This window comes from Amphiprion ocellaris, chromosome 3, assembly GCF_022539595.1.
Source record: "Amphiprion ocellaris isolate individual 3 ecotype Okinawa chromosome 3, ASM2253959v1, whole genome shotgun sequence".
In the NCBI taxonomy this organism is placed as follows: Eukaryota; Metazoa; Chordata; class Actinopteri; family Pomacentridae; genus Amphiprion; species Amphiprion ocellaris.
Genome location: NC_072768.1, coordinates 38,714,814 through 38,741,625, shown reverse-complemented (window position 1 = coordinate 38,741,625; position 26,812 = coordinate 38,714,814). Strand labels below are relative to the sequence as shown.

At 33.2% G+C, this 26,812-nt stretch overlaps 1 protein-coding gene across 1 annotated transcript; it reads left to right on the top strand.

The window, feature by feature from the left end:
* LOC111585677 (coiled-coil domain-containing protein 73) lies at window positions 1–26,099 on the top strand. Its single transcript, XM_035941512.2, has 16 exons — window positions 1–54; window positions 4,039–4,081; window positions 5,903–6,037; window positions 11,480–11,551; window positions 15,013–15,084; window positions 15,168–15,203; window positions 15,352–15,426; window positions 17,553–17,591; window positions 19,261–19,396; window positions 20,547–20,626; window positions 20,837–20,959; window positions 21,052–21,111; window positions 21,234–21,338; window positions 23,076–23,186; window positions 24,198–24,338; window positions 25,845–26,099. Exons 2-16 carry the CDS (start codon window positions 4,064–4,066, stop codon window positions 26,097–26,099), a joined length of 1,458 nt encoding a protein of 485 aa, XP_035797405.2. The 5' UTR covers window positions 1–54; window positions 4,039–4,063.
* Window positions 26,100–26,812: the final 713 nt, after the last annotated feature.

The following is a 26,812-nucleotide window of genomic DNA, read 5'->3' as shown; positions in this document are numbered from 1 at the left end:
CGGTGAAGCATCAGTGTTTCTGCAGCAAGTTGGAGCTACTCATGACCACTGAAGGTAACAACAAACTACAAATTTACCACAAATTCAACATAAAACTACACATATTTCTGTTCTCAACTAAAGTTAACATGCTTAGGAACTGATATCAACAATACTGGGCAAACTAAATTTTTAATTTTTTTTGTAATAACCTGGGATAATCAGAGGCTAGCTAGCTAACTGCTAGCTTGGTATTCGCGTTAGCATTAAAGCTAACGGTTAGCCTCAGAAGCTAAAGTTCTGATCAGACGCAATCTTGTTCGCACAGCAGATTACTGAAGGTAACAACAACAAACTACAATTTTACTACAAATTCAACATCAAGCTGAACATATTTCAGTTCTCAACTAAAGTTAACATGCTTAGGAACAGATACAAACAATATTGGACAAGCTAAATTATTAATTTGTTCGTGATAACCTCAGATAATCAGAGGCTAACGGCTAGATATTAGCGTTAGCATTAAAGCTAACGTTTAGCCTCAGTTTGTTCCCCTCATGTTCTTTAAGAGGACCTGGAAATATTTTCAGAATAACAGTAAGTGTTTTAAACTAACTTTGTGGTTTTTCCAAACATTTATGGTTCATTTACTTTAAGAGAAACAACAGTTAAAAGCTAAAGCTAAGTGGATGTTTGCTAATGCTAGAGAGGAACAGACTGTTGCTAGCTTAAGTGTCCAGCTAACGTTTACACTTAAACTAGAGGTTTTATTCTTGTCTACAGTGTTATAACCAGCCTAAATATCTCTCTTAGATTAGTTTACTGTGTATTAGATAGTTTCACAAAGATAACCTAAAAACTTAAGCCTAGAAAGTGGGTTTATTTGCTACAATTGTGAGAAATTAGGCAGTTTGAAGCCTGCTAAGGTGCTGTTGGGCTAACACTAGTGACTATTTTTCTATTATTTAATCTACACACTATTTTACAGATTAATTGAGTAATTTAAATGACTAATTCACCATGAAAGCAAAATAATAATTTTATTTAAGCATATTTATTCTGACTAGCGATATCATTGTATGAAAAGCAAATGGAAACAAAGGTTTAGATATTAAAGAAGAAAGAAACCACATATTATTAACATTTAAGAAGCTTCAATCACAGAATTTACATCACATGAATTGTGATAAATAGGGGAAAAAAGATACAAACATGCAAAAACATTTATTTTCATTAATTATTTCCTAGATTAATTGTTATTAGGTCCAAAAAAATGGCAAAATATTGTGAGAAATGTCCAAAAAATGTCCAAGATGACGTCCTCGAATGTCTCATTTTGTCCAAATATATTCAATTTATTATCACAGAGGAGGAAAGAAACCAGAAAATATTCACATTTAACAAGCTGCAATCAGACAATATATATTAGATGACTTACACTGTATAGAGAAAGAAATCTCAATATGCAGTTAACGATTATTTTCATGATTAATTATCGCACGTAATCAGAATTAGTTCCACAAAATGTCAAAAAATGTTCAAAATACAATCCTCAAATGTCTTTTTTTGTTCATGACATGCAAAAACATTTATTTTCATGAATTATTTCCTAGGTTAGTTTTTTTTTTTTTTTTTAATTAAAATTGTGAAAAATGACCAAAATGCACAAGATGACGTCCTCAAATGTAACGTTTTGTCCAAATATATTCAGTTTACTGTCATAAAAGAGGAAAAAACACAGAAAATATTCACGTTTGGTCTTTAAAATGTTGGAAAGCGGTAAAAAAATGTCCAAAATTATGTCTTAAAATATGTTGTTTTGTCCAAATATATTCAGTTTAGTGTCACAGAAGAGGGGAAAAAACAGAAAATATTCACATTTACGAAGCTGCAATCATAGAATTTACATTGCATAAATTAAACTAAATAGAAAAAAAGATGTAAACATGCAAACATTTATTTTCATTAATTATTTCCTAAATTAATCATGATAAGGTCTAAAAAAAATGTCAGAAAATTGTGAAAAATGACCAAAATGTCCAAGATAATGTCTTCAAGTGTTTTGTTTTGTCCAAATATATTCAGTTTACTGTCATAAAAGAGGAAAAAACACAGAAAATATTCACGTTTGGTCTTTAAAATGTTGGAAAGCGGTTTAACTTTCTTTTTTTCTTCCTGCTTTACAGAACATAACTCAGAACCTCACGTTTAACGGCTCCTTTTTAATTTGTCTTTTTCTCAAACTAGGTCTAAGAAAATGTCACAATATTGCGAAAAATGGCCAAAATGTCCAAGATGACGTCCTCAAATGTCTCATTTTGTTCAAAAATATTCAGTTTATTGTCATAAAGGAAGAAGGAAACCAGAAAATATTCACATTTAAGAAGCTAAAATCAGAGAATTTACATCACATGAATTACGGTAAACAGTGAAAAAAGATATAACCATCCAAAAACTTTCTTTCATTAATTGTTTCTTACATTGATCGTTATTTCAAAAATAAAGTCAAAATATTGTGAAAAATGTCCAAAATTTTCAAGATGACATCCTAAAATATCTCATTTTCTCCAAAAATATTCAGTTTATCATCACAGAGGAGGAAAGAAACCAGAAAATACTCATTTTTGGTCTCTAAAATGTTAGAAAACGGTAAAAAATGTTCAAAATAATTTTCAAATATGTTGTTTTGTCCAAATATATTTAGTTTAATGTCATAAAGTAGGAAAGAAACCAGAAAATATTCACATTTAAGAAGCTGAAATCAGAGAATTTACATTACATGAATTAAACTAAATAGTGAAAAAGATGTACCTTGGTGATAAACATTCATTTTCGTTGCTTATATTCAAGATTAATTGTGATTTGGTCTATAAAATATCACAAAAACAGGAAAATCGCACAAAAAATAACATCCTCAAATGTCTTGTATTGTTCACAACATGCAAAAACAGAGATCTAGAGTAGGTCTAAAAAATATTCTGAAAAATTACCAAAATTTCCAAGATGATGTCCTCAAATGTCTCAGTTTGTCCAAATATATTCAATTTATTGTCATAAAGGAGGAAAGAAACCAGAAAATATTCACGTTTGGTCTCTAAAATGTTCAAAAATGATACAAAATGTCCGAAATGATGTCTTAAAATATTTCGTTTTGTCCAGTTATATTCAGTTTTTTGTCCCAGAGGAGGACAGAAACAGAAAATATTCACATTTAAGAAGCTGGATTTAGAGTTTCTTTGTCTTAAAACTGATTAATTGATCATCAAGTTAACAGAAAACCAGCAGAAAACTGAACTAATCTGCAGTGTGTCCTCACTAGAAACCGTCTCTCGTCTTGCTGTTTGTGTTTCTTCTGTGTAACTTTCTTTTTTCTTCTATATTACAGAACATAACTCAGAACCTCACGTTTAACGGCTGCTTTTTAATTCGTGTCTTCAGGGCCGTAGAGCTGCTGTTTAATACCTGCTCAGCTGAGGAAGCAGATAAAGCCTCGGCGGTTCCTCCCTCACACTCGGCGCTACACTCTGACACTCCTGGAGGGTCACGGAGTCACTTTATGATAGTAGCCGATTGTGGCAGGGATCATTTAATCCTCCGACGTGATTGATTCCAGCGCCGCTTAAATGGGAGGAAAAAGGCTGAGTTCTATTAAGAGAGCGGCGGCCAGTGGAGACCTCCCACTGGAACGCTCCTAGGTGCCACTTCACGCCGTCCACGGGTCGAATTAAACCACCGAGATAATTTAAAAAGCATTGACAGCACAATTTGTCCACTCGCTCTTATTGCTCTGACCCCGATTAGTGTCAATGGGCTTATCAGAGGTGTAATCTGAACCGGTGTTCAACAGAGACAGAAGAAAGCCTCTAATGGTCATCCTGCAGCTGTTAGCTGGGATTCTAGTAATTGAGAAGCATTACGAGGCTTTAATGTCCACCCTATTATTCCTGCTGGAATCATTTAGCAGTAAAAACTGCAGATGAGGAGGTAATTATAAGCAGAAAAGCAGCTATTCTATTAACCTTTTATCTGCTAAATGTGTTTTTTTTTCTGCTTTAACAGGCAGACGAGGCCCTGAAAGAACTCCATGGATCAAAGTTCTGCTGTGAGTCACAACTTTAGACAAACTAGATAACATTTATCTGCTTGTTTAGCTTTAAATATGAATATTTATGAAGAAAAAAACTATATGACTGAAGTTATAATATCATTATTTCATGTCTTTGAATTGCAAAAACTGATTTGGATTTGGTGAATATTTGGATAATTCCACATAAAATCAGAGTTCTACCTTCATCCTGTGAATATGTCCAGATTTTTCACTTTTTAATTCACTTTTACATTTCAAGCCTGAAAAGCTGTTTTTTGTTTGTTTGTTTTTTTACATCCATCCAGGTGTAACAGTCTAAGGACAAAAAAGTGGACAAATTTCAGGACATTTTGGACAAATTTGAGTAATTTTGGACAACTTTCGTGCCTTTTCAGCATTTTCTGACTCATTTCAATAATTTTTGAATATTTTTTGACATTTTAATGCAATTTTTCAGCAATTTGTGAGATACATTGGACAAATTTTGAGAAATTTGAGACAATTTCCAGAAAATTTTGGACAACTTTAATGTCATTTTTAATCATTTCTGTTAGATGAATTCTGTTAAAAAGTCAAACCAAATTAATTTTTACATTCATCCAGGTTTCACAGTCTTGAGACAAAAAAATATGGACAAATTTGGAGTTGTTTTGCACAAGTTTGAGTAATTTTGGACAATTTTCATGTCATTTTCAACACTTTTTGAGTAAATTCAATACATTTTCAATATTTTTTGACAATTTAATGTAATTTTGAACAATTTATGAGATATTTTGGACAAAATTTTGAGAAATTCGGGACATTTTTCATTGAATTGTGGATAACTTTAATCAACTTTAATGTCATTTTTACTCATTTCAGATGATTGCGTTCTGGTGAAAACTACAACCAGATCAGTTTTACAACCATTGCAGGTGTCACAACCTAAAAGACAAAAATGTGGACAAATTTCAAGACATTTGAACAAATTTGAGTGCTTTTGGACAGCTTTCATGCCATATTGAACAATTTTTTTGAGTTATTTCAACAATTTTCAAGCATTTTTGGACAATTTTCATAGCATTTTGAACAATGTGTTTGTATTGTGGGTACTTTTTTGTCACTATGGACACATTTTGAGAAATTAGGGACAATTTTGGTTCAATTTTGGATGACATTCATCTTATTTTCAATGGATGGAAAACACATTTAAGTTCTAATGAAAAAAAATCTGTTACATCCACTTCATGTGTCACAAAGCATATGGGCAACTTAGGGTAATTTTGTGCAGTTCTTTGAGTCATTATGAACATTTTTGAGTCATTTTTTAAACATTTTTCGAGTATTTTTAGACAATTTTCATGTCATGACCCTAGTGAGGATTAAGCGGTGTATAGATAATGGATGGATGGATTATATTAGGTTGTCAAAAGTACTCAATAAATATTGAAATGACTCAAAAAAAATGTCCAAAATTACTCAAATCTATGCAAAACGACTCCAAATTTGTCCACATTTTTCGTGTTTCGACTCTGACATCTGGATGGATGTAAAGCTGATCTGGTGTCAGTTTTTCCCCAGAACTCAGATGTGTTTTTCCTCCTAAATGTCATGGTTCTATCTGCTGGACTTATGAAGTTCTGAGGATCAGAAATGATGGAAAAAGTCCATTAGAAAGTGATAAATCTGGACCCACCTCTGTGGAACTCTGGAAATATTCCCAGGATGAAGGTAGAACTCTGGTCATTGATAAAGTTCTGTTGGAACTCTGTTGTTCTGAGGAAGTTTTGTTATATTTTATAGGTCTGGTTGAGGCTCTGTGTTGTGGAATTCTAATGTTTATTTCTTGTTTTTCAGTTCGTAGAAGCAGCGTTGGATCAGGTCGTGTCTCCTTCCGGTTGTCCAACAGAAGATGGAGGAACCATCTCACTGCAGCTGCTGGAGTTTAAAACTCATCTCCTAGAGGTTGTGGAGGAGCTGCACATCCGAAGGGTGAAGTAGAAAATAAAACAACTTCTCTGAAGAAGTTCTCATTCATTCTAATACCAGTATACTAAATGGTACGCCATAAAAATATCCTGTCTGTTCTACTACATGCACTGTAAAAGTAAAAATGATGGAGAATAACCATCTTATAAAATAAAATAATTTTCCACATTTATACCACGTATTCCAACTTGACTTTACACATTATATAATATGAATTTTTAGGGATTTTTAATGTTTATAGAATTATATTTCTAGAAACTGCAAGATTACATATAATATATAGATAGATATAATGATAAAAAGTAAATTTTATTATAGATTTCATACACTAATGGCAACGTAAACTGTAACTCCACAAAAATATTTCTACTTTAATAAATCTGAATAAAATTACTGAAACAATTTTTCTTTTTTCTGTTGTCGTTAATTTATAAAAATATTTTGAATCTATCAGGGAGAAATGGAATATTTGGGAATTACAGTAAATTTATCAGAATTTTTTGAAAATTGTTAAATAAATACACACTTAGTGGTTATTTAAAACTGCAGATTTTATTGTTATTTGTGATTTTTAGGAATTTTATGAATATTTTTGTTATATTTTTAAAAAATATAGGAAAAACATTTTTAAAATAGAAGGCAAAAGGAAATATTTAAAAAAATAGAGATGTGAATTTAACAGTTTCATTATTTGGTAAAAGTGAAATATTTAGAAATTGCAATAAATTTGTCAGAAAAATCTATACTTGCTTAAAAAATTGAAATTCTGTGTTTTTTGCAGCTGCAGTTTTTATTGTTATTGAACATTAGACATGTAAATTCCAGTCCATTTATTAAATAAAACTGAAATATTTGAATATTACAATACATTTGTCAGAAAAATTTACATTTTTTTCCTACAGCTGCAAGTTTTATTGTTATTGAACATTAGACATGTAAATCCTGATTTCTTTTTGTAATGTTATGAATAGTTTGGTGTATTTTTTAAAAAAATATGGGGAAAAACATTTGTAAAATAGAAGGCAAAAGGAAATATTTCAAAAATATTTTACAGTATTAGACGTGAATTTAACAGTTTCATGTATCAGGTAATTAAATATTTGAATATTAAAATAAACTTGTCAGAAAATTTTGTATTTTCTTTACTAAATTGAGATTCTGTGTTTTTTACATCTGCAGTTTTGATTGTTAATGAACATTAGACATGTAAATTCAAATTTCTGTTTACAATTTTATGAATATTTGGTGTATTTTCATAAATATAGGAAAGCATCTGTAAAATAAAAAGCCAACGGCAGTATTTAAAAATATTTTTTACTGTATTAGACGTGAATTTAACAGTTTGATTATTAGGTACAAATAAAATATTTGGAAATTACACTACATTTGTCAGAAAATTTTTAACTTTCTTTACTGCAGCTGCAAGTTTTTATTGTTATTGTATTCTTTTTGTGATTTTATGAATATTTTGGTGTATTTTTTGAAAAATATCTGTAAAATAGAAGGCAAAAGGCAATATTTTTAAAAATAGTTTTGCATTATAAAATGTGAATTTAACAGTTTCATTTATTAGTTAATAAAAACAGTATTTGGAAATTAAAATAAATTCACAGTTTGTTTTTGTAATTTTATGAATATTTTTGTGTGTTTCAAAAATACATGAAAAAAATATGTAAAAAATACCAGAAAATTTCTCCAGTGTAGCAATGCCAAATGTGGCATTTTCTGTTTTTTTTTATAAAATGTTTTTGCGACATTTCAGAGATTTTCTTCCAGTTAGTTTGACAGTTGTACAGAAACACAGCTACTAAATGACATAAAAGGAGTAATAATGTTTGAATACTGACTCTGCTTGTTCTGTGCGTTATTTTTACTCACTGTTTGTTCCCTGTTTGGCTAAAAAGCAGCATCATTTTCCAGAAATATTGTGGATTATTGTCTTATTCTAGGAGCCCAGCCTCCCTTTGGCTATCTGTTAAAATGAGGTCACTAAACTCCATTTAGCCTTTAAGTAGAAAAGTAAATTTACTTGCAAAGAAGCAGCAGAAATAAATAAAGCTCTGTAGCCTCCAGCGAGTGTTTTTAGCTGACAGCACATTCAGAGTGTGCTTAAAGGTTAGAGGAGCAGGAATGGGATGTTGGTTGTTGGGGTTTTATTGTTATGGTCGTGTTAGCGTCGGATACGAGAGCGATCCTCCTCAGGCGTTATCACGGCTGTAATGTCAGGATGCTGCCGGACATTCCTCAGCAGGTCACATTCCTGCAGCATTCTCTGTTTAATCCAGACGCTGTTTTAGTGAGAACAGACGGCACGTTTAGTGACACCTACTGAGCTTTTTACAATATTCAGATCATTAAAAATGATCCTAAGCTCCATCTGAATGAAGATAACGCTGTGATTTATCATTGGAAATGGAAAACTTGAGGATAAACTAGGTCAAAGTTCTTCAACTTACAGAAAGTTTTTATTTTTTTAATGCCCACTAAAAACAACCAGCGATAAAACAGCGAAAAACATTAAAAGCTGTGACATTAAAGTGATATAAACACAAGTTTTGAAGTTGATTTCCATCATAATTATGTTGTTTCAGCTTCTGTTTATATGAAAACGGAACCACGTAAGGTTATTATTCATAAAAATTAGCTTTTTCTAACTAATTTAACCTCATTTTTTAAAGTAACTTTTGTAGGTGTCATCTACCTAATGACTATAATCATCAACACAAGTTTATTACTCACTAAAATTAAGTTATTTAAAGGGAATTTTAAAGCGTTTTGTACTTAACGGTCCTAATTACAAACTAAACTTTTTAAATTGATTGCTCTTTTAAATAAAATTGTTTCAATGGATATTTCCACGTTATTGTAAACTCTTTTTTAGATTGTTTTTGAGTTTATTCCTAAAAATTAAGTAGTGTCAACTGGTTTTCAGCCTTCAAAAATAGTTTGTCATGTACTTAATTACCATAATTATTAATGCAAGTTTTTAAATGGACTACTCATAAAAATTAAGTTGTTCCAACAAGTTTGTCTACATCATTTAAAGGGAATTTTTAAGTGTCATGTACCGAACTACCATGACTGTTTAATAAAAGTTAAGTTGTTCCAACTAGTTTCCCCATATTTTTAAAGGGAATTTTTTAGGTGTTATTGACTTAATCAGCATAATTATGAAAACACAACTTTGAAAGCTGATTACTCATAAAAGTGAAGTTGCTCCAACTAGTTTTTCTCCATTATTTTAAAGGAATTTTAAAGTCTTACATACCAAATCACCATAATTATGAGTTGGTCCAACAAGTATTTAACTGTTATTTTAAAGGAGTGGTTTTTTATTCTGCACTTCATCGCTATAATTACAACATGCATTTTTTTAATTGATTACTTATTAAATTCAAGTTGTTCCAACTACTTTTCCACGTTATTTTAAGGGATTTTTTAAGCATCTTGTACCTAATTGCCATAATTATAAACTCAATCTTTTAACTTTATTACTAATTAAAATCAAGTTATTCCAACCAGTATTTCCACATTTTTTAAAGGGAATTTTTTAAGTGTTCTGAACTTAATTGCTATAATTACTAACTTAACTTTTTAGGTTGATTACTCATAAAAAAAAAAAAATTGAGCCTTCCAACTGATGCTTCACATTATTTAAATGGAATTTTTGAGTGTTATTTACTTAAATACTGTAATTATGAAAACACAAATTTGTAAGCTGATTGCTCATAAAAATTAACTTGTCCCAACTAGTTTTTAGTTTTTTTAGCATAATTAATTATCATCATTGTGAGAGCAAGTTTGCTGTTCATAAAATTTAACTCATATTTCCGTGTTATTGAAAAGGATTTTTTAAAAATGTCATACTTAATTACCGTAATTTGAACACACATTTTTAAGTTGATAATTCATGAAAATTAAGTTGTTCCAATTACTATTTCAAGAACATTTAAAGGACATTTTTAAATTGTCAAGTATTTATTTTAGGGCTGCAACTAACGACGAATCGATGAATCACCTGAGCACAATACGTCATCAAAAGTAGAAGTGAGCGCGCAATGCAACAGAAATCAGCGTCCGAGTGGAACGCGGAACACGGACCGACATCCACGCTGCATCGTACATATATAGTATATGCATATATTATTCAATTCAATTCAATTCTATTCATATAGCGCCAATTACAGTCAAATTGTCTCAAGACACTTTACAGAACCCATATATCTGACTTATATATGCACGATACAACGGAATTTACTATAATTTCAAACTCAACTTTTTAAATTGGTTGCTTATAAAATTTAAGTTGTTCCAACTAGTATTTAGCCATTATTTAAAGGGATTTTTTAAATGCATTTTATATTTAATCATCATTAATATGAACACAAGTGTTTGAGCTGATTACTCATAAGAATTAAGTTGTTCCAAGTAGTTTTTTGACATTAAAGGGGGATTTAAAAAAAAACTCAGTATTTAAAATGTTTTTTTGTTCTGTATTAAGTCACCATAGTTATCAACACAAAAGTTTTAAATTGATTACTTTTAAAAGTTGTTTCAACTAGTATTTAACCTTTTTTAAATTGAGTTTTTAATTGTCATATATTTAATTACTATAATTTCAAACTTTCTAGACTGATCAGTCTTTAAAATTTAGTTGTTCCAGTTAATATTTCCACATCATTTAGAGGAAATTTCTAAGTGTTGCGGACTTAATTACTTTAATTGAAAATGAATGAACACAAATGTTTAAGTTAATAAAAATTAAGTTGGTCCAACTAAGTTCTTCCAACTAAACCATCACATTTTTATGCTCCGTGCCAACAGATAGTTTAGTTTTTCTTTATTAACGCTCACTAAAAGGCAGCCGTTCAGAACAGCAGTAAAACAGCAAAAACAGATGAAAAGCTTGGACACATATGTGGTATAAGTTTTAATTTTGATGAGTGAAATATAAACTAGAAGGTTTTAGTGTCCTGTTTTGATTTAATTAGAGTTTAATGCAGATCTGCGGTGTGTTTTCTAAAACCTTCACACACACACTGATTATTCCTGGGTGGAAAAATAACAGCTTTATCTCCCGTTCACTCCTTTCTCCAGAATGCGGCGCCACGCTGGTAGCATACTTTAATAGGAACTTATAAAATCAACTCTCCCACATGCACATTAAAAAGTCCCGTGGATATAGAGAGCAATTGACTTTTACCTGCCTTCTCCGGGGGAACGGGGAGGATAGGGATGGATCTCCACAAATATCACCTCCCTCCTAATGTTCCTCTGCAGAAGATACGCTGGACTGAACACCAGGAAACTTACAGCTTCTGGCTCAGTTCCAGAGCTTTATTGGTTTTAGATACTCACTGTGCCTTCCACCGGCCGGTTCAGATGTTTAATTCAGCAGGTTATACGTGTGGTTTTTAAATATTCTCATCTTGTTTTTGTCCTCAGAACGCAGAAGAACGCTTTGAGGATCAGATCAGTAAACTAGTGCTGGAGAAGCAGGAGCTGGAGTGGGAAAAGGTACAACTTTTCACCTGGAATAAAGAGTATTTTAACAAATACACCCTAAAAATATCAGTTGGCACCAATGTTTATGAGTTCAGACAACTTCTCATGAAATTATGTTCAACCAACAAACTATACTGAGTTACAGGAATCAGTTTTTCCTCTGCAGTTAAAGGTATTTTGAATTATTTGTGATTTTTTTTTTTTTTTGCAAAAACACAAGTTTTTAAGTTGGTTATGCATAAAAAATGAAGTTGTTCCAACTGGTATTTGCACATTTTTTTCAAAGAAAATTTTAAGCGTTATGTATTTGATCACCGTACTATTGTATTCTATTACATTATAGTGTATTATAACTATTATTTCTGCATTATTTAAAAGGAATTTTTAAATGTTATGTACTTCATTTCTATAAATTATGGACACACTTTTTTTAAAAAGTAGATTACTCATGAAAATTGTTCCAACTAGTATTTCTGCATTAGTTGAACAGAATTTTTAAGTTGTCATGTACTTAATTACCATAATTATGAACACGTTTTTAAGTTGATTCCTCATAAAAAAATTAAGTTGTTCTAACTAGTACTACCATTTTATGAAAAGTGAATTATCATAAATATGTATCATGTACCTGTTTTTTTAATTGATTAGAAATTAAGTTGGTCCAACTAATGTTTCCACATTATTTAAAATAAGTTCTTAAATTTTGTCTACTTAATTGGCATAATTATGAAGACAACTTTTTAAGTTGATTACTCAGAAAAATTAAGTTGTACTCATATTTCCATATTATTTAAAATGAATTTATTAAGTACTATATACAAAACCCAAAACCAGTGAAGTTGGCACGTTGTGTAAATCGTAAATAAAAACAGAATACAATGATTTGCAAATCCTTTTCAATTTATATTCAACTGAATACACTGCAAAGACAAGATATTTAATGTTCAAACTGAGAAACTTTTTTTTTTTGCAAATAATCATTAACTTAGAATTTAATGGCAGCAACACATGGCAAAAAAGTTGGCATAGGGGCATTATTACCACTGTGTTACATCACCTTTCCTTTTAATAACACTCAGTAAACGTTTGGGAACTGAGGAGACCAATTTTTGAAGCTTTTCAGGTGGAATTCTTTCCCGTTCTTGCTTGATGTACAGCTTAAGTTGGTCAACAGTCCGGGGTCTCCGTTGTCGTATTTTACGCTTCATAATGCGCCACACGTTTTCAATGGGAGACAGGCCTGGACTACAGGCAGGCCAGTCTAGTAACCGCACTCTTTTACTACGAAGCCACGCTGTTGTAACACGTGCAGAATGTGGCTTGGCATTGTCTTGCTGAAATAAGCAGGGGCGTCCATGAAAAAGACGTTGCTTGGATGGCAGCATATGTTGCTCCAAAACCTGTATGTACCTTTCAGCATCAATGGTGCCTTCACAGATGTGTAAGTTACCCATGCCTTGGGCACTAATACACCCCCATACCATCACAGATGCTGGCTTTTGAACTTTGCGCCTATAACAGTTCGGGTGGTTCTTTTTCTCTTTGGTCCGGAGGACACGACGTCCACAGTTTCCAAAAACAATTTGAAATGTGGACTCGTCAGACCACAGAACACTTTTCCACTTTGCATCAGTCCATCTTAGATGAGCTCAGGCCCAGCGAACCCGGCGGCGTTTCTGGGTGTTGTTGATAAATGGCTTTTTCTTTGCATAGTAGAGTTTTAACTTGCACTTACAGATGTAGCGACGAACTGTAGTTACTGACAGTGGTTTTTTGAAGTGTTCCTGAGCCCATGTGGTGATATCCTTTATACACTGATGTCGGTTTTTGATGCAGTACCGCCTGAGGGATCGAAAGTCACGAGCATTCAGTGTTGGTTTTCGGCCTTGCCGCTTACGTGCAGTGATTTCTCCTGATTCTCTGAACCTTTTGATGATATTACGGACCGTAGATGATGAAATCCCTAAATTCCTTGCAATAGCTCGTTGAGAAATGTTGTTCTTAAACTGTTCAACAATTTGCTCACGCATTTGTTTTACAAAGTGGTGACCCTCACCCCATCCTTGTTTGTGAATGACTGAGCATTTCAGGGAAGCTGCTTTTATACCCAATCATGGCACCCACCTGTTCCCAATCAGCCTGTTAACCTGTGGGATGTTCCAAATAAGTGTTTGATGAGCATTCCTCAACTTTCTCAGTCTTTTTTGCCACTTCTGCCAGCTTTTTTGAAACATGTTGCAGGCATCAAATTCCAAATGAGCTAATATTTGCAAAAAATAGCAAAGTTTACCAGTTTGAACGTTAAGTATCTTGTCTTTGCAGTATATTCAACTGATTATAGGTTGAAAGGGATTTGCAAATCATTGTATTCTGTTTTTATTTACAATTTACACAATGTGCCAACTTCACTGGTTTTGGGTTTTGTACTTAATCAGCGTAGTTAGAAACAAATTTTTAAGTTAAAAATTAGTATTTCCATGTTATTCAAAGAGATTTTTTGAGTGTTTTGTACTTACATACCATATTTATGAACATGGGTTTTTAGGCTGATTACCTATTAAAATTAAGTTGTTCCAACAAGCATTTCTGACTAATTTAAAAAAAAAAAAAAATCTGTTGTTTCGACTAGTTTTTCTGCATTATCCAAACATAATTTTTAAGTGTTATGTAGTTCTTAACACATTTTTTAAAGTTGGTTACTCATAAGAATTGAGTTGTTTCAACTACCACATTATTTAAAAGGAATTTTAAATGTTATTCTATTTACAAAGTCAGCTTTTTAGAAAATAATGAAATTGATCCAACTAATGTCTCTGTGGCATTTCAACTCAAATTTAAGTGTTATAACAGTCTCATAATCATGAGTGCACATTTTTAAGTTGATATCTCAAAGAAATTAAGTTGGTCTAAAGAATATTTCCACATTAATTAAAGTTAATTTTGAAATGTTTTGTAAATTTTTGTTTTACAATAATTAAATTTTTTTAGCTGATAACTCATTAAAATTAAGTTGTTTCAACCAGTATTTTCACATTCTTTGAAAATGATTTTTAAGTGTCGCTCGAATTATGAACACACATTTTTAAGTTGGTTAGTCAAAAAACTGAGTTGTTTCAACTTGTTTTTATGCGTCATTTCAAATTAATTTTTAAGTGTCGTGTACTAAACTACCATGAACACAAGTTTTTAAGTTGATTCAGAGTTTAGTAGGTCTTGAAATTCTGAAATCAAGGTTACAAAGATTAAATTATCAAGTCAATTTAATTAAGTTATCTCAACTAAAATTTTGTTTTAATTCAATTTATGTAGAAATTTGAGTTTAAATTAGACACAATATTAAGTTGATTTTGATTTTTGTCAAAATAATGTTTCTAACTTAAAAGGTTTTTCTAGATCAGTACACTTTTATCCCGTAATTTGTTTGTTAAAGTTTAATATAAATAATACTTCTCATCCGTTTTGTGTTTTTCCAGGAATCTCTTCAAAATCAAATTGAAACGGCGGCAAACCAGAACGCCGAGTCACTGAGTAACGTTAAGAAGCAGGTATGTTTTATGTATATTTTATAAAAGAAAGACTTTTAACAATGCATTAAACCCTTCTGACTGATTTATTCTCTTCTCTCAAGTTTCAGGCCAAATTACGAACCACCGAGGAGGAGAAGGTACGAGGATTTTATTCAATTAATGCTTTTATAGGAGCAGTAAATTCACTGGGCTGGGCTGCAGCGTTTGGCCCTCATACTGGATTCTTCTACGCTGCTATTTATTGCTGCTTTTTGACACCCGCACAATAATAATCTAACGTTTCAGGGTAAATACCAGGTCATCGCCGAGCTAAAGGACAAGGAGATTAACAGCCTGAAGGAGGAGCTGAAGGCGCTACAGGTACAAAACTACACAATCTTCTCTTCACGAGTGTTTTGCTGATATTTCTGTTCTTTAAAAACCAGATTTAAACAGGATTCTAGCGGTGAGGTGACCTGGTGTTGAGGCCGGAGGTGATTTACGGCCGTCGTCGCAGTTCGCTGCTCTTCAACAGCCACGTTAGAGACAATAGAGACGCTTTTTGATATTCTATCTGGGAGACGTTTGGGTTCAACGGTCTGCCGGCTTTCTTTAATTTAGCACATTTTCACGCTGGCCACAGTCGGGATCGAAGACGTTTAATTGCCACGTTCTTTTACGGCACCATTGGAGCTCTACGGTTCAATTATCCACAATTAGAAGCTAAATAATTCATCAGAACGACTAATTTAATCCCAGCAGATGTAGTAATAGAGCTGAAGGTCTCTAAATACATACGAATAACAGATAGGAGGGCATTATTACCCCTGAAATTATGAAGTAAAACAGAAGTGATCCTGAAGAATTTAATTATTTAAATGTGTTTATTTCGTTTATTTCTTAGTCCTCAAGGACATTGAGTCTTAATGTTGTTTTAAAATTATTATATTATGTTATTTTTCATTATATTATACTAAATTGTATTACGGTTTATAAAATGCCATAAAAAAAGTAAAAATCAGCGTTTGCCAATTATTCTGCTGATTATTTTCTGGATTTGTTGTTTATTTAATATTTTATTTTGTTTCATTTTACTTTATTACACTAACATTATATTATATTTTATTAGTTTCTGTAAAATGTTGTTTAAAAAAAATTTAAATGTGTATCAATCAGCGTTTGCCAATTATTGTGGTGATTATTTTCTGGATTAATTAATTATTATATTATATTATATTATATTATATTATATTATATTATATTATATTATATTATATTATATTATATTATATTATATTATATGAAAATTCTAAAAAGTTTCAGTCATACTGGACATTTTTGAGTCAATTGGAACATCTTTATCTTAATTTAAACAAAATTCAAGTCTTTCTGGACGAGCATCAAGTAATTTTAGACGTTTTTTTGAGTCATTTGGACCATCTTTATCTTATTTTGAACAAATTTTGAATATTTACGGACAGTTTTCAAGTCATTTAGGACAAATTTGGGCAATTTTAGATCATCCTAATTATATTTTAAACAAATATTGAGTCCTTTTGGACAGGTTTCGAGTCATATCAGATAATTTGGAGTTATTTTGGATCATCTTTATCTTATTTTAAACTCATTTCAAGGCTTTATGGACAACTTTTAAATAATTTCGGACAAAATTCATGTCATCTTTGGCGAAGTGTTGACTAAAGACTGTATTTTTAGTTGTAATATGGATCCATCCATATATATACTTACAGGAACTTTCTGGGGACACAATACCAGCCTGGATTGAAAATTTTGCACTTTTTTCCTTTTATAAAGGCCAATAATTTTTCATAATTGTCAGTTTGGAGCATTTTTTTCTTATTTTTTAACAAATTTTGAATATTTTTTGACCATCTTTATCATATTTTGAACAAATTTTGTGTGTTTTTGGCCAAGTTTCAAATCATTTTAGACAATTTTAAATCAGTTTGGCTAAGTTTCAGGTCATATTGGACAATTTTGAGTCATTTTGGATCATCTTTATCTAATTTTGAACAAATTTCAAGTAATTTAGGACCATTTTGGGTCTTCTCATCCCATCTTTATTTCATTTTGAACAGATTTTGGGTCTTTTTGGCCAAATTTCAAGACATATTAGACAATTTTGAGCAATTCTGGACCATGTTTATCTTTTTTTAAACAAATGTCAAGTGTTTTTGAACAAGTATGAGTCATTTTTTACTCTCGTTGGACAAGATTGAGGTCCTCTTTGGTATCATGTCAACTAAAAACTGCATTTTTAGTAGGAATACACTTAGAGAAACTTTCTAGGGTCACAATAGTACCCTCGACTGAAAGTTCTGGACTTTTTTTCATTTTCAAGGACCAGTAATTTAAAAACTTGCCCTCAAGAACTTAGTTTTAGGTCCTGAATAACAAATAAACTGTGACCTGAAGGACTAACTCACATATAAATCCTAACTTTGTGTATTCTTACAGCAAATTTTCTTCTGTTTGTTGTTCTACAGCTGCTGAAGTACAACTTGGAGAAGAAATCCAACGAGCTGGTGAGGAAGGATTTTCCATTTATACAAAGTGTTGACAGAAGACGGGTGGGAGTGATGAAAATTAAAAGAGGAGTCTGAGCGAATGGTGCTAAGGAGGACCGGCTTCAGAGGGAAGAGCTCATCAGGACTAACCGATAGGGAGGGTTTGACACTTTGAACCGCCGGCACAGCACAGAAAATATCTCTATTAAAATATTTTATAACAGGGCCTCGCTCGGTTTAACCTTCGAGTGGAAGAGGGCCGCCGGACCAACGAGGGGAGTAGAGGGGAGACGAGGAGAGGAAAGAATCTGCCGGGCTTGATACAGACAATCAAAGTGTAATGGCGGTTTGAGGAGCGATAAAGCGCTCTGAGGCATGAGGACGGTTTGAAGGAAACCATCTTCCTCTCAGTCGTCTGACAGCTGCTTCCACAGAGCTGCTCCATGTCACACTAAATGTGCTGAAGTCCTTTTGTTTGGAGCCTCTTAGTGCAGAAAATCCTCCTCCATGAACTCCTTCCCTCAAAGGAAGAGTTCCAATGTCTGTGCAGCAAATTTAGAAAGTATAGAGTCAACAGAATCTGAAAAAAACTTCCTCCCAGACCTCATCACAATTATCAATGACCAGAGTTCTACCTTCATCCTGTGAATATTCCCAGAGTTCCATAGAGGTGGGTCCAGATTTATCACTTTTTAATGGACTTTTTCCATCATTTCTGAGCCTCAGAACTGACAGCAGATCAGTTTTACATCCATCCAGGTGTCAGTCTAAAAGACAGTCAAAATTTGACCAATTTTGGACAAAATTTCAGGTCCTATTGAACATTTTTTTTAATAATTTGGGGAAATACTGACTCAGTTTTTTTTTCATTTTTTGGACACATTTTAAGAATTTTGAGACAATTTAGTGTAATTTTGGACGTCTTTTCTCATTTTGAAAAGTTTTTTGAGCTGGGTCCTGGGTCGATTTTTGTGGTATTTTAGCCGAGTTTCATGTCATTTCATTTTTAACAAAAAACATATCTGAGTTGTGGTAAAAACTGACACCAGATCAGTTTTACATCCATCCAGGTGTCTTAGTCTAAACACTAAATCTGGTTTCTATTTCAATTGTTGACTCAGAAATTGGATCATTTTCAAGCAATTTAGGACAATTTTCATTGAATTTTCAACAAATTTCCTGTAATTTTGGCTCCTTTTCGAGTCATTTTGCACAAATTTTGAGTCATTTTCTATCATTTGTGAAGCATCATGGACTAATTTTGTGTCGTTCTGCAAATCTTCAGTCAGTCTGGATCATTTTTTTAGTGAATTCTTACTCATTTTGAACAATTTTCTTGTCATTTTCAACAATTTTTAGGTCAACTTGGATCTTTTCTCATCATTTTGGGTAATTTTTGTATTAATTTCTGATGGATAAGTTCTGTTAAAAACTGCAACCAGATCAGTTTTGAACCCATCCGGGTGTCACAGTCTGAACACTAAAAATGTTTGAGCCTTAATAAAGTTACTGAAGATGAAGAATAAAAATGATTCTGAGGAGCTTTTGAGGGAACTTTATTCAGATTTTACCAGTTTCCCTGTGGTGTTTCTTCTCTGTATTTCCACAAATCTGTGAATGAATCAGTGTCTGGTATCGTCTCTGTAGCGCAGTTCTTCTTCTTTATTTAGAATTTTTCCCTCCTCAGGAGCAGAAACTTTCCCTACAAAGTCGGTTTAAGGACAGCCACCTGAAGCAGCTGGGGGAGGTGGAGAAGAGATTCAACACTCTGTCCAGACAGTGTGTCCTGGTGAAGCAGGCCCATGAGAAACTGGAACAGAACGGTAATTAATGAGTGAACACAAACACAGAAAGACAGAAATATAAAAGCAGCACATCACCACTGAATGCTTGAATTAGATCCCAGCTCCAAGAACATCTTGGATTCTTTAGGGTTGAACTGCAACATGTGAAAATCTTCCTCCACTTCATCCTCTGTAATACTTTGGGGTCTTGTTTCTTTAAATGCTGCTCCAGGAAGATTTTATTAAAGCAGTGAGGCTGAGTTTAGTTGCTATCAAGGGGCCTGAAGCGAGGCAAGAAAATATTCCCACAAGATTGGTCCATCATGTTATTTTCCTGCTTTTTAACCTTGTGTTTGCACAATACCTTGTGTTCAGCATTGATTTTAAATACTCGTATTTGACCCTAAAGCACGTAAAATTTCTGCATCGTCACTGTGTCACTTTCTTTTTTCATTTTTGCGATCAGATTTTCACATTAAAAGTCTTCTACATGTGTAGTTTTGTATATTTGTGACTTAGCTGCATGTGATTCAAAAAATATCAGTAGTTTGCTTCTGCTTTATCAGTTTTTGTCATTAATAAGCTCAAAGATGGAACTTTTCATGACTTTTATTCATATTTCAATTCACCAATAATCAGATATTATTTGATCTACTTGTCCAATATTGCAGATTCTGTGGATGTAAAATGAATTTGTCAGTTTTTAAACAGAGCATGCTTTTTTATTCAGTTTATTTTTTATTGCTTAAAATGTCATGAAAGACGCCCAAAACTACATAAAAATCATCCAGAATTTTTCGAAATAGGACAGAAATCTGTCAAAAAGGGCTTAATTGTTGTCCAAGATGACTCCAACAAAATTACTTAAATTTCTATTATCTTTAGACTGAGACACCTGGGTGGATGCAAAACTGATCTGGTGTCAGTTTTTACCAGAACTCAAAGGTGTTTTGTCAAACTTTAACAAAATAATTAATCCTGAAAGGTTCTTTTATTCATTGTCTGCTGCTATTAATGTTAAATTCCAGGTACTGCAGTCTGAGCTTCCTACAGGACATAATTCATTTATATTTTACATCAGTTTAATCTCAGGTCCTGTGGTTGTTTGTATTCAGCTCTGCCTTCATTATTAACGATATTTGACCTCTGGAGATGTTTGATGGCATCTTGTTTTGTGTGATTCTTACAGTCGATGAAGCCACGAGAATAAATAAGAAACTGACTTCTGCCAATGAAAAACAAGAAGCAACCATTGCGTCACTGAAGAAGGTATGCGGACAAGAAATATTTCAATTATTTGAAGTAAAATGTCACATTTTAATGGATTTGCTCCTCAACTTTGTGCCTGTTTGCTTTGTTAATGTGTTATTCTGTCTAACAGCCAAAAGATCCAATGTTGCAGCAGATATCAATAAAATGCATAATATGTAAGGTTTAGGAAGCATAATTAGCTTGGATATTGTTGTTTTGTTCTCTCAGCAGTTAGACGGAATCAGTACCAAGCTCATAAAGGCCAAAATGATGTCAATCAGACAGAATAAAACCCACAATCCTGCAGGCAGAGAGCAGCAAATACAGCAGCTGCACCTGAAACTCAACATGGTAAATCACAATCGGTTAATATTTTATTATTTGAGCCCAAAAACTACTGGATACTGAAACCTGGTAAAGATGTTTTCCTTTTTAATATTTAGGAAACTGAGATGAACCAGAAACTCAGGGAGGAAAATGCGGCTGAAAGAGCAGAAAAGCAGGTAAAAAACTAGAAAATACGACTGAAATTAGTTCAATATTAAGCACAAATACCAAAAATGTCATATAACGGCCATTTTGTGTGACTTTATTGTGTATTTTTGTGCGTTTGTGTGTTGTTTAGGAGGTGATAAAGTCTCTGCAGCAAACCCAGCAGCTGTTATGGAGTCAAACACAAACAGTGAAAATGGTAGAACTGGAGCTTCAGACCCAAACAGAGAAGTACCAGGTCAGAGTTTTCATCCTGTACTGGAGTATGAACATATCGTACTCATTCTAGCACAGACTTACTCCTCCCCAGCCTTGTTTTTATACTTTAATTACCACGTGAGTCTGGATTTCTACCAGTTAGTCCCGTCTCCTGCTGCTTCATGAAGAGCTGTGTTGGTTTACATGAGTCAGTCGGTGTCGTTTCAGGTAAAGATGTCGTTCAGAGTTCATATATTTCTTATTTGAAATGCAAAACTAAGTTCTGTTGGGTTGAATTTTGAGAATTTCATGTTTTGAGAGCAGAAAATAATACTTTAGCCATTTTAAGGGTTTAATATCTCTAGAATTAAAACTCCACCAGTCAGGAAATTTGGCAAAGACACAGACAGAATAGTTTCCATCAGGTCAGAATGATTGAATGGAAGCAGCAGAGGACTCATTTTTAATTATTGGTCCTGGAAAATGGAAAAAATGTCCAAAATTTTCCATCCAGGGTGGCATTTGGGGCCTGCAAAGTTCCTGTAAGTGTACATATATATATGGATGGATCCATATTTCTGCTAAAATCCAGTCTTTAGTCCACATTTCACCAACTTTTGAGGCTCTAACATCAGTAGAATCTGATGTGTGGAAAGTTTGACAAGAAAAGGTTCCAGTTTTGTTTTTGTTTTTTCACTATTTTGACCTAAAACCAGTTAAATGACACAAAATGATCTAAAATGAACTAAAACTTACCAAAAATGACTAAATATTTGTCCAAAATTAGACAGAGACTGTATTTTAGCAGAAACATAGATCCATCCATAGATATACACTTACAGGAACTTTCAGGAGACACAATCCCAGCCTGGATTGAGAATTTTACACTTTTTTTTTCCGTTTTCAAGGACCAATAATTAAAAATCTGTCCACTGTTAGAGATCTTCAATCATTTAAATCTGAAGGAAGCTATTCTGTCTGAGTTTTCACCACATTTCATGGCTGTGGGAGTTTTATTTCTGGAGATCTGGAACCCTAGAAATGTCAGAAAACAGTGCTCACTGTGGTCTAAAAATAAAAATTCCCAAAGCTGCACAACTGGCATTACTTACAAGAACATAGAACATGGTGAAAATGAAATTCCTCCTTCTTGGTCATGTGTGAAATTTAGATTTAGATAATAATTTAATGAGAAATTGGAATTAAATGGAATTAAAACAGAAGATTTGTCAACTCAAAACACATACTAGTAGATTTATGACAGATTTGTGATTTCTGTGCTGAAAATAAACAAAACAAACAAGAACTTCTTGAGAAAAAAAAAGTGAAAAGTGATCAGAAAATGTTTTATTTCTGCGTGTAAATCCCTGCAGCATTTTTCAGGGTCTATTTAAACGATTACAGAGTGAATTTACACAAAGACAGGAATAAAAGACGAGCGTTATTCCTCGTCATAAACCTGACCAACGTGTTGTTGTATATCACAGCATGTACATTTGTGAATATAATCCCTCCACAGCTGAATGATAGTGTGTTTATTCTCCATTTATAGCCTTCCACTTTATTGTTCTCCATCCCCTCCTTCTCATTTTAATCCGGCCCTATTCATTAATTTATTAAAATCATTATTAAAATGACACAAGCCAACTGATTTGTATTAGCGAGGAGCTGGGTCTCTCTGTTCCTGCCCTGTTTAAGGCTCCTCTGTTCACGTTAAATAAACACATAAAAGTTTAGTATTGCATTAAAACCTTACGGGTGATTAATTTTACTGCAGGCCCTTAAGCAGGACCACGAGGAGATGCTGGAGAAAAGCAAAGCGACGAAGGAAGAAGTGGTTCGACTGATGGAGAACGAAGCCGAATCTAAAACCAGCTGGAACAAAGAGGTAAAGAAACACAGTGGGGGGATGAGAAGGAAAGGTAGATGGCAAGAAGTCTGAACGGAAAACAGATTTTAGGAATTTGTTCTTTCAACATGTGTGGCCAAATTACACAAAACTTCTTACCTGGGAAGCCCTTTTAAAGTTTCAATATCTCCAGAAATAAAACTCCTACAGCCATGAAATGTGGTGAGAAAACAGACAGAACAGTTTCCTTCAGGTTTAAATGATTGAATGGATCCAACAGAAGACAAATATTTAGTTATTGGTGACTGGTGACGTGCAAAATTTTTAAACAAGGTTGGTGTTGTGTCTCCATAAAGTTCCTGTAAGTGTATATGTACGGATGGATCCATATTTCTACTATAATACAGTCTTTGGTCAGCCTAAAACCAGTTAAAAATAACTCAAAAATTATCTAAAATGACTCAAAATTTGGCAAAAATGACTAGATATTTGTCCAAAATTAGGCAAAGACTGTCCAAAGTGACTTAAAATCTGCCAAGAATGATGTAAAATTGTACAAAATGACAAAAACTAACAAATATTGGGCCATGAAAATGGGAAAAAAAGTGCAAAACTTTCAAATCCAGGCTGGTATTGTGTCCCCATAAAGTTCCTATAAGTGTACATATATATGGATGGATCCATATTTCGACTAAAATACAGTCTTTGGTCGACATTTCACTAACTTTTGAGGCTCTATCATCAGTAGAATCTGATCTGTGGCCATCTGGCAAGACAAGGTTCCAGTTTGTTTGTTTTTTAACTATTTTGACCTAGAAATCTGTCAAAATGACTCAAAAATGGTCCAAAATGACTTGAAACTTGCCAAAAATGACAAAATATTTGTCCAAAATTAGATGAAGTCTGTCCAGAGTGACTTGAAACCTGCTCAGAATGACTTACAACTGTCCAAAATGACAATAATGAATAATTATTGGTCCTTGAAAATGGAAAAAAGGTAGAAATCAGCAAGTTTCAAAGTGCAATAACATCTTTGATTTGTTCCAGCAGAAGTCGAGGTTTTTGGATCTCATCCAGAGTGAACAGAAGGAAGTTCAGGCCCTAAAAGAAGCTTACGACAACCTCCATGAGAAACACTCTGCTCTGTCCTCACAGACCAAATCACAGGCTCAGCATATAACTCAACTGGAGGTACAAAAACACACAAAAAACACAAATGTACAGGGATTCTGATGCACAGAAACAAGAGTTACTGCAAAGAAAAGTCTGTATAGATGGATTTATAAAGGTTATAATCTTAGTGTTGGTTGATTTGCTCGCATCCAACTAAATTGTCATCAGCTATTAGACTCATAACCTGTCAAAATGACTCAGAATTTATGTAGACTGACCTGAAACTCATTCAAAATTGACCAAAAATAAGATAAGACTGTCCAAAGTGACCTGAAACCTGCCCAAAATTACTGAAAATTGTCACAGATTTTCCCAGTTTTTGTAAATTACAAATAATATCCAATAAAGTCACAGAATGTTGACTGTAAAAATAAAAAAAAAACAGGCCAAAACTATAAATGACATCCACATTAAAAATCTGTATTTAAAAAAAAGATTTTCTTTTACGGGGCTGCACAGTGGTGTAGTGGTTAGCACTTTCTCCTTGCAGCAAGAAGATCCCTGGTTCGCGTCCCGGCTTTCCCGGGATCTTTCTGCATGGAGTTTGCATGTTCTCCCTGTACATGCGTGGGTTTTCTCCGGGTACTCCGGCTTCCTCCCACAGTCCAAAAATATGCTGAGGTTAATTGATCATTCTAAATTGCCCGTAGGTGTGAATGTGAGAGTGATTGTTTGTCTCTGTATGTAGCCCTGTGACAGACTGGTGACCTGTCTAGGGTGTCCCCTGCCTTCACCTGAGTCAGCTGGGATAGACTCCAGCCCCCCCCATGACCCTAGTGAGGATTAAGCGGTGTATAGATAATGGATGGATGGATGGATGGATGGATGGATGGATGGATGGATGGATGGATGGATGGATGGATTTTCTTTTACATCGTCTGAATGTAAAACTATACTGTTTTTACTGCATTTAAATTAGCAGAAAATATCATTGTATGTGTGCATATAAATATATATATATATATATATATATATATATATATATACAGTTATTTTACATTCCAGGTAATATGTAGTAAAATCACAGGAAATATCAATAATTTACATGTAAACTCTAAACAAAAAATATCTAAAAACCTGTATTTTCTTCTGTGATTATCAAATCATTTTGTGTTACTGTATTTAAATCGACTAAATGTGCCAACAAAGTTTCGTTGCAGAAAAGCAATGACAACAAATATCCTTGAATCCTTGAAGTTTTTGAATGCTACACTTTTCCACGTTTTTTTAATTAATCTTTTTTTTTTTGATGCCCGTGAAATTTTTACAGACGACTCTCTGATATTTTTAAAGGCAGTTGAAAATAGGAATTTAACAAAAGTGTAAATAAAAGCAGGTGTGTCTAAATTAACATCCAGCACATGGTAGTATCAGCATTGCCAACAAAAATAGAAACGCCGATGAAACTTGCTGTTTTATGAATGTTTTCACTCATAATTCACTTATTTAAATGAGGTTAGGTCTGACTGTGAACACTGCTGACGATAAGGTGTAAAATAATCTACTTTTTTCTGTCTCGTACAGATGAGACTTTCCACTCAAAGCCTCGGTGTTTCTTCCCAGCTGTTCCCGGCTGTAATGGAGGAAATCAGAGGAGGTGAAACCCTGAATGAACCCATCTCCAGCTCTAAACAGAACATCATCGACTCCGAGGCCAAAAACCCAGACAGTCTGGATGACAGAGGAGCTGAGATGAAGCTGGACGGAGCAGATGGTCGTCAGCCAGATGAATACAAACACCCAGCAGATAAAGAGAGTATATTAGCTGGTCCATTCTGAAGTTTTATTATTTTACACAAAATTAATTAATGAAAGATGACTCTCAGTTTGTGTCATTTCTGATAGCAATGATGCTGCATCGTCTCAGATTTTGTATAATTATTTGTTATTTGGGATCCAGGACTAAGTTCTGTAAAATATTTTGCCTGAATTTTGAGAATTGAATCTGTTTTCAGATCTGGAATTTTTATATATTCAGTTTTATGAACTTTTTATCTGGAAAGCCATTTTAAGGGTTTAATATTTCCAGAAATTAAACTCCTACAGCCATGAAATTTGGTGAGGACATAAACAGAATAGTTTCCAGCAGATCAGAATGATTGAATGACTTAAATAGAGAACAATTTTTATAATTTTTGGACTTTTAAAATGGAAAAAAAGTGTAAAATTTTCAGTCCAGGTTGGTATTGTGTCTCCTGAAAGTTCCTCTAAGTGAATATATATGGATGGATCCATATTTTTACTAAAATACAGTCTGTGGTTGACATTTCACCAACTTTTGAGGCTTTAACATCAGTAGAATCTGATGTGTGGAATTTGATAAGACAAGGCAAGGATCCAGTTTTTCACTAAAATGACTTGAAACCTTCCAAAAAGGACTAAATATTTGTCCAAAATTACACATAAACTGTCCAAAATAATAATAATGAGTAATTATTGGTACTTAAAAATGGGGAAAAAAAATGCAAAATCATCAAACAAGGCTGGTACTG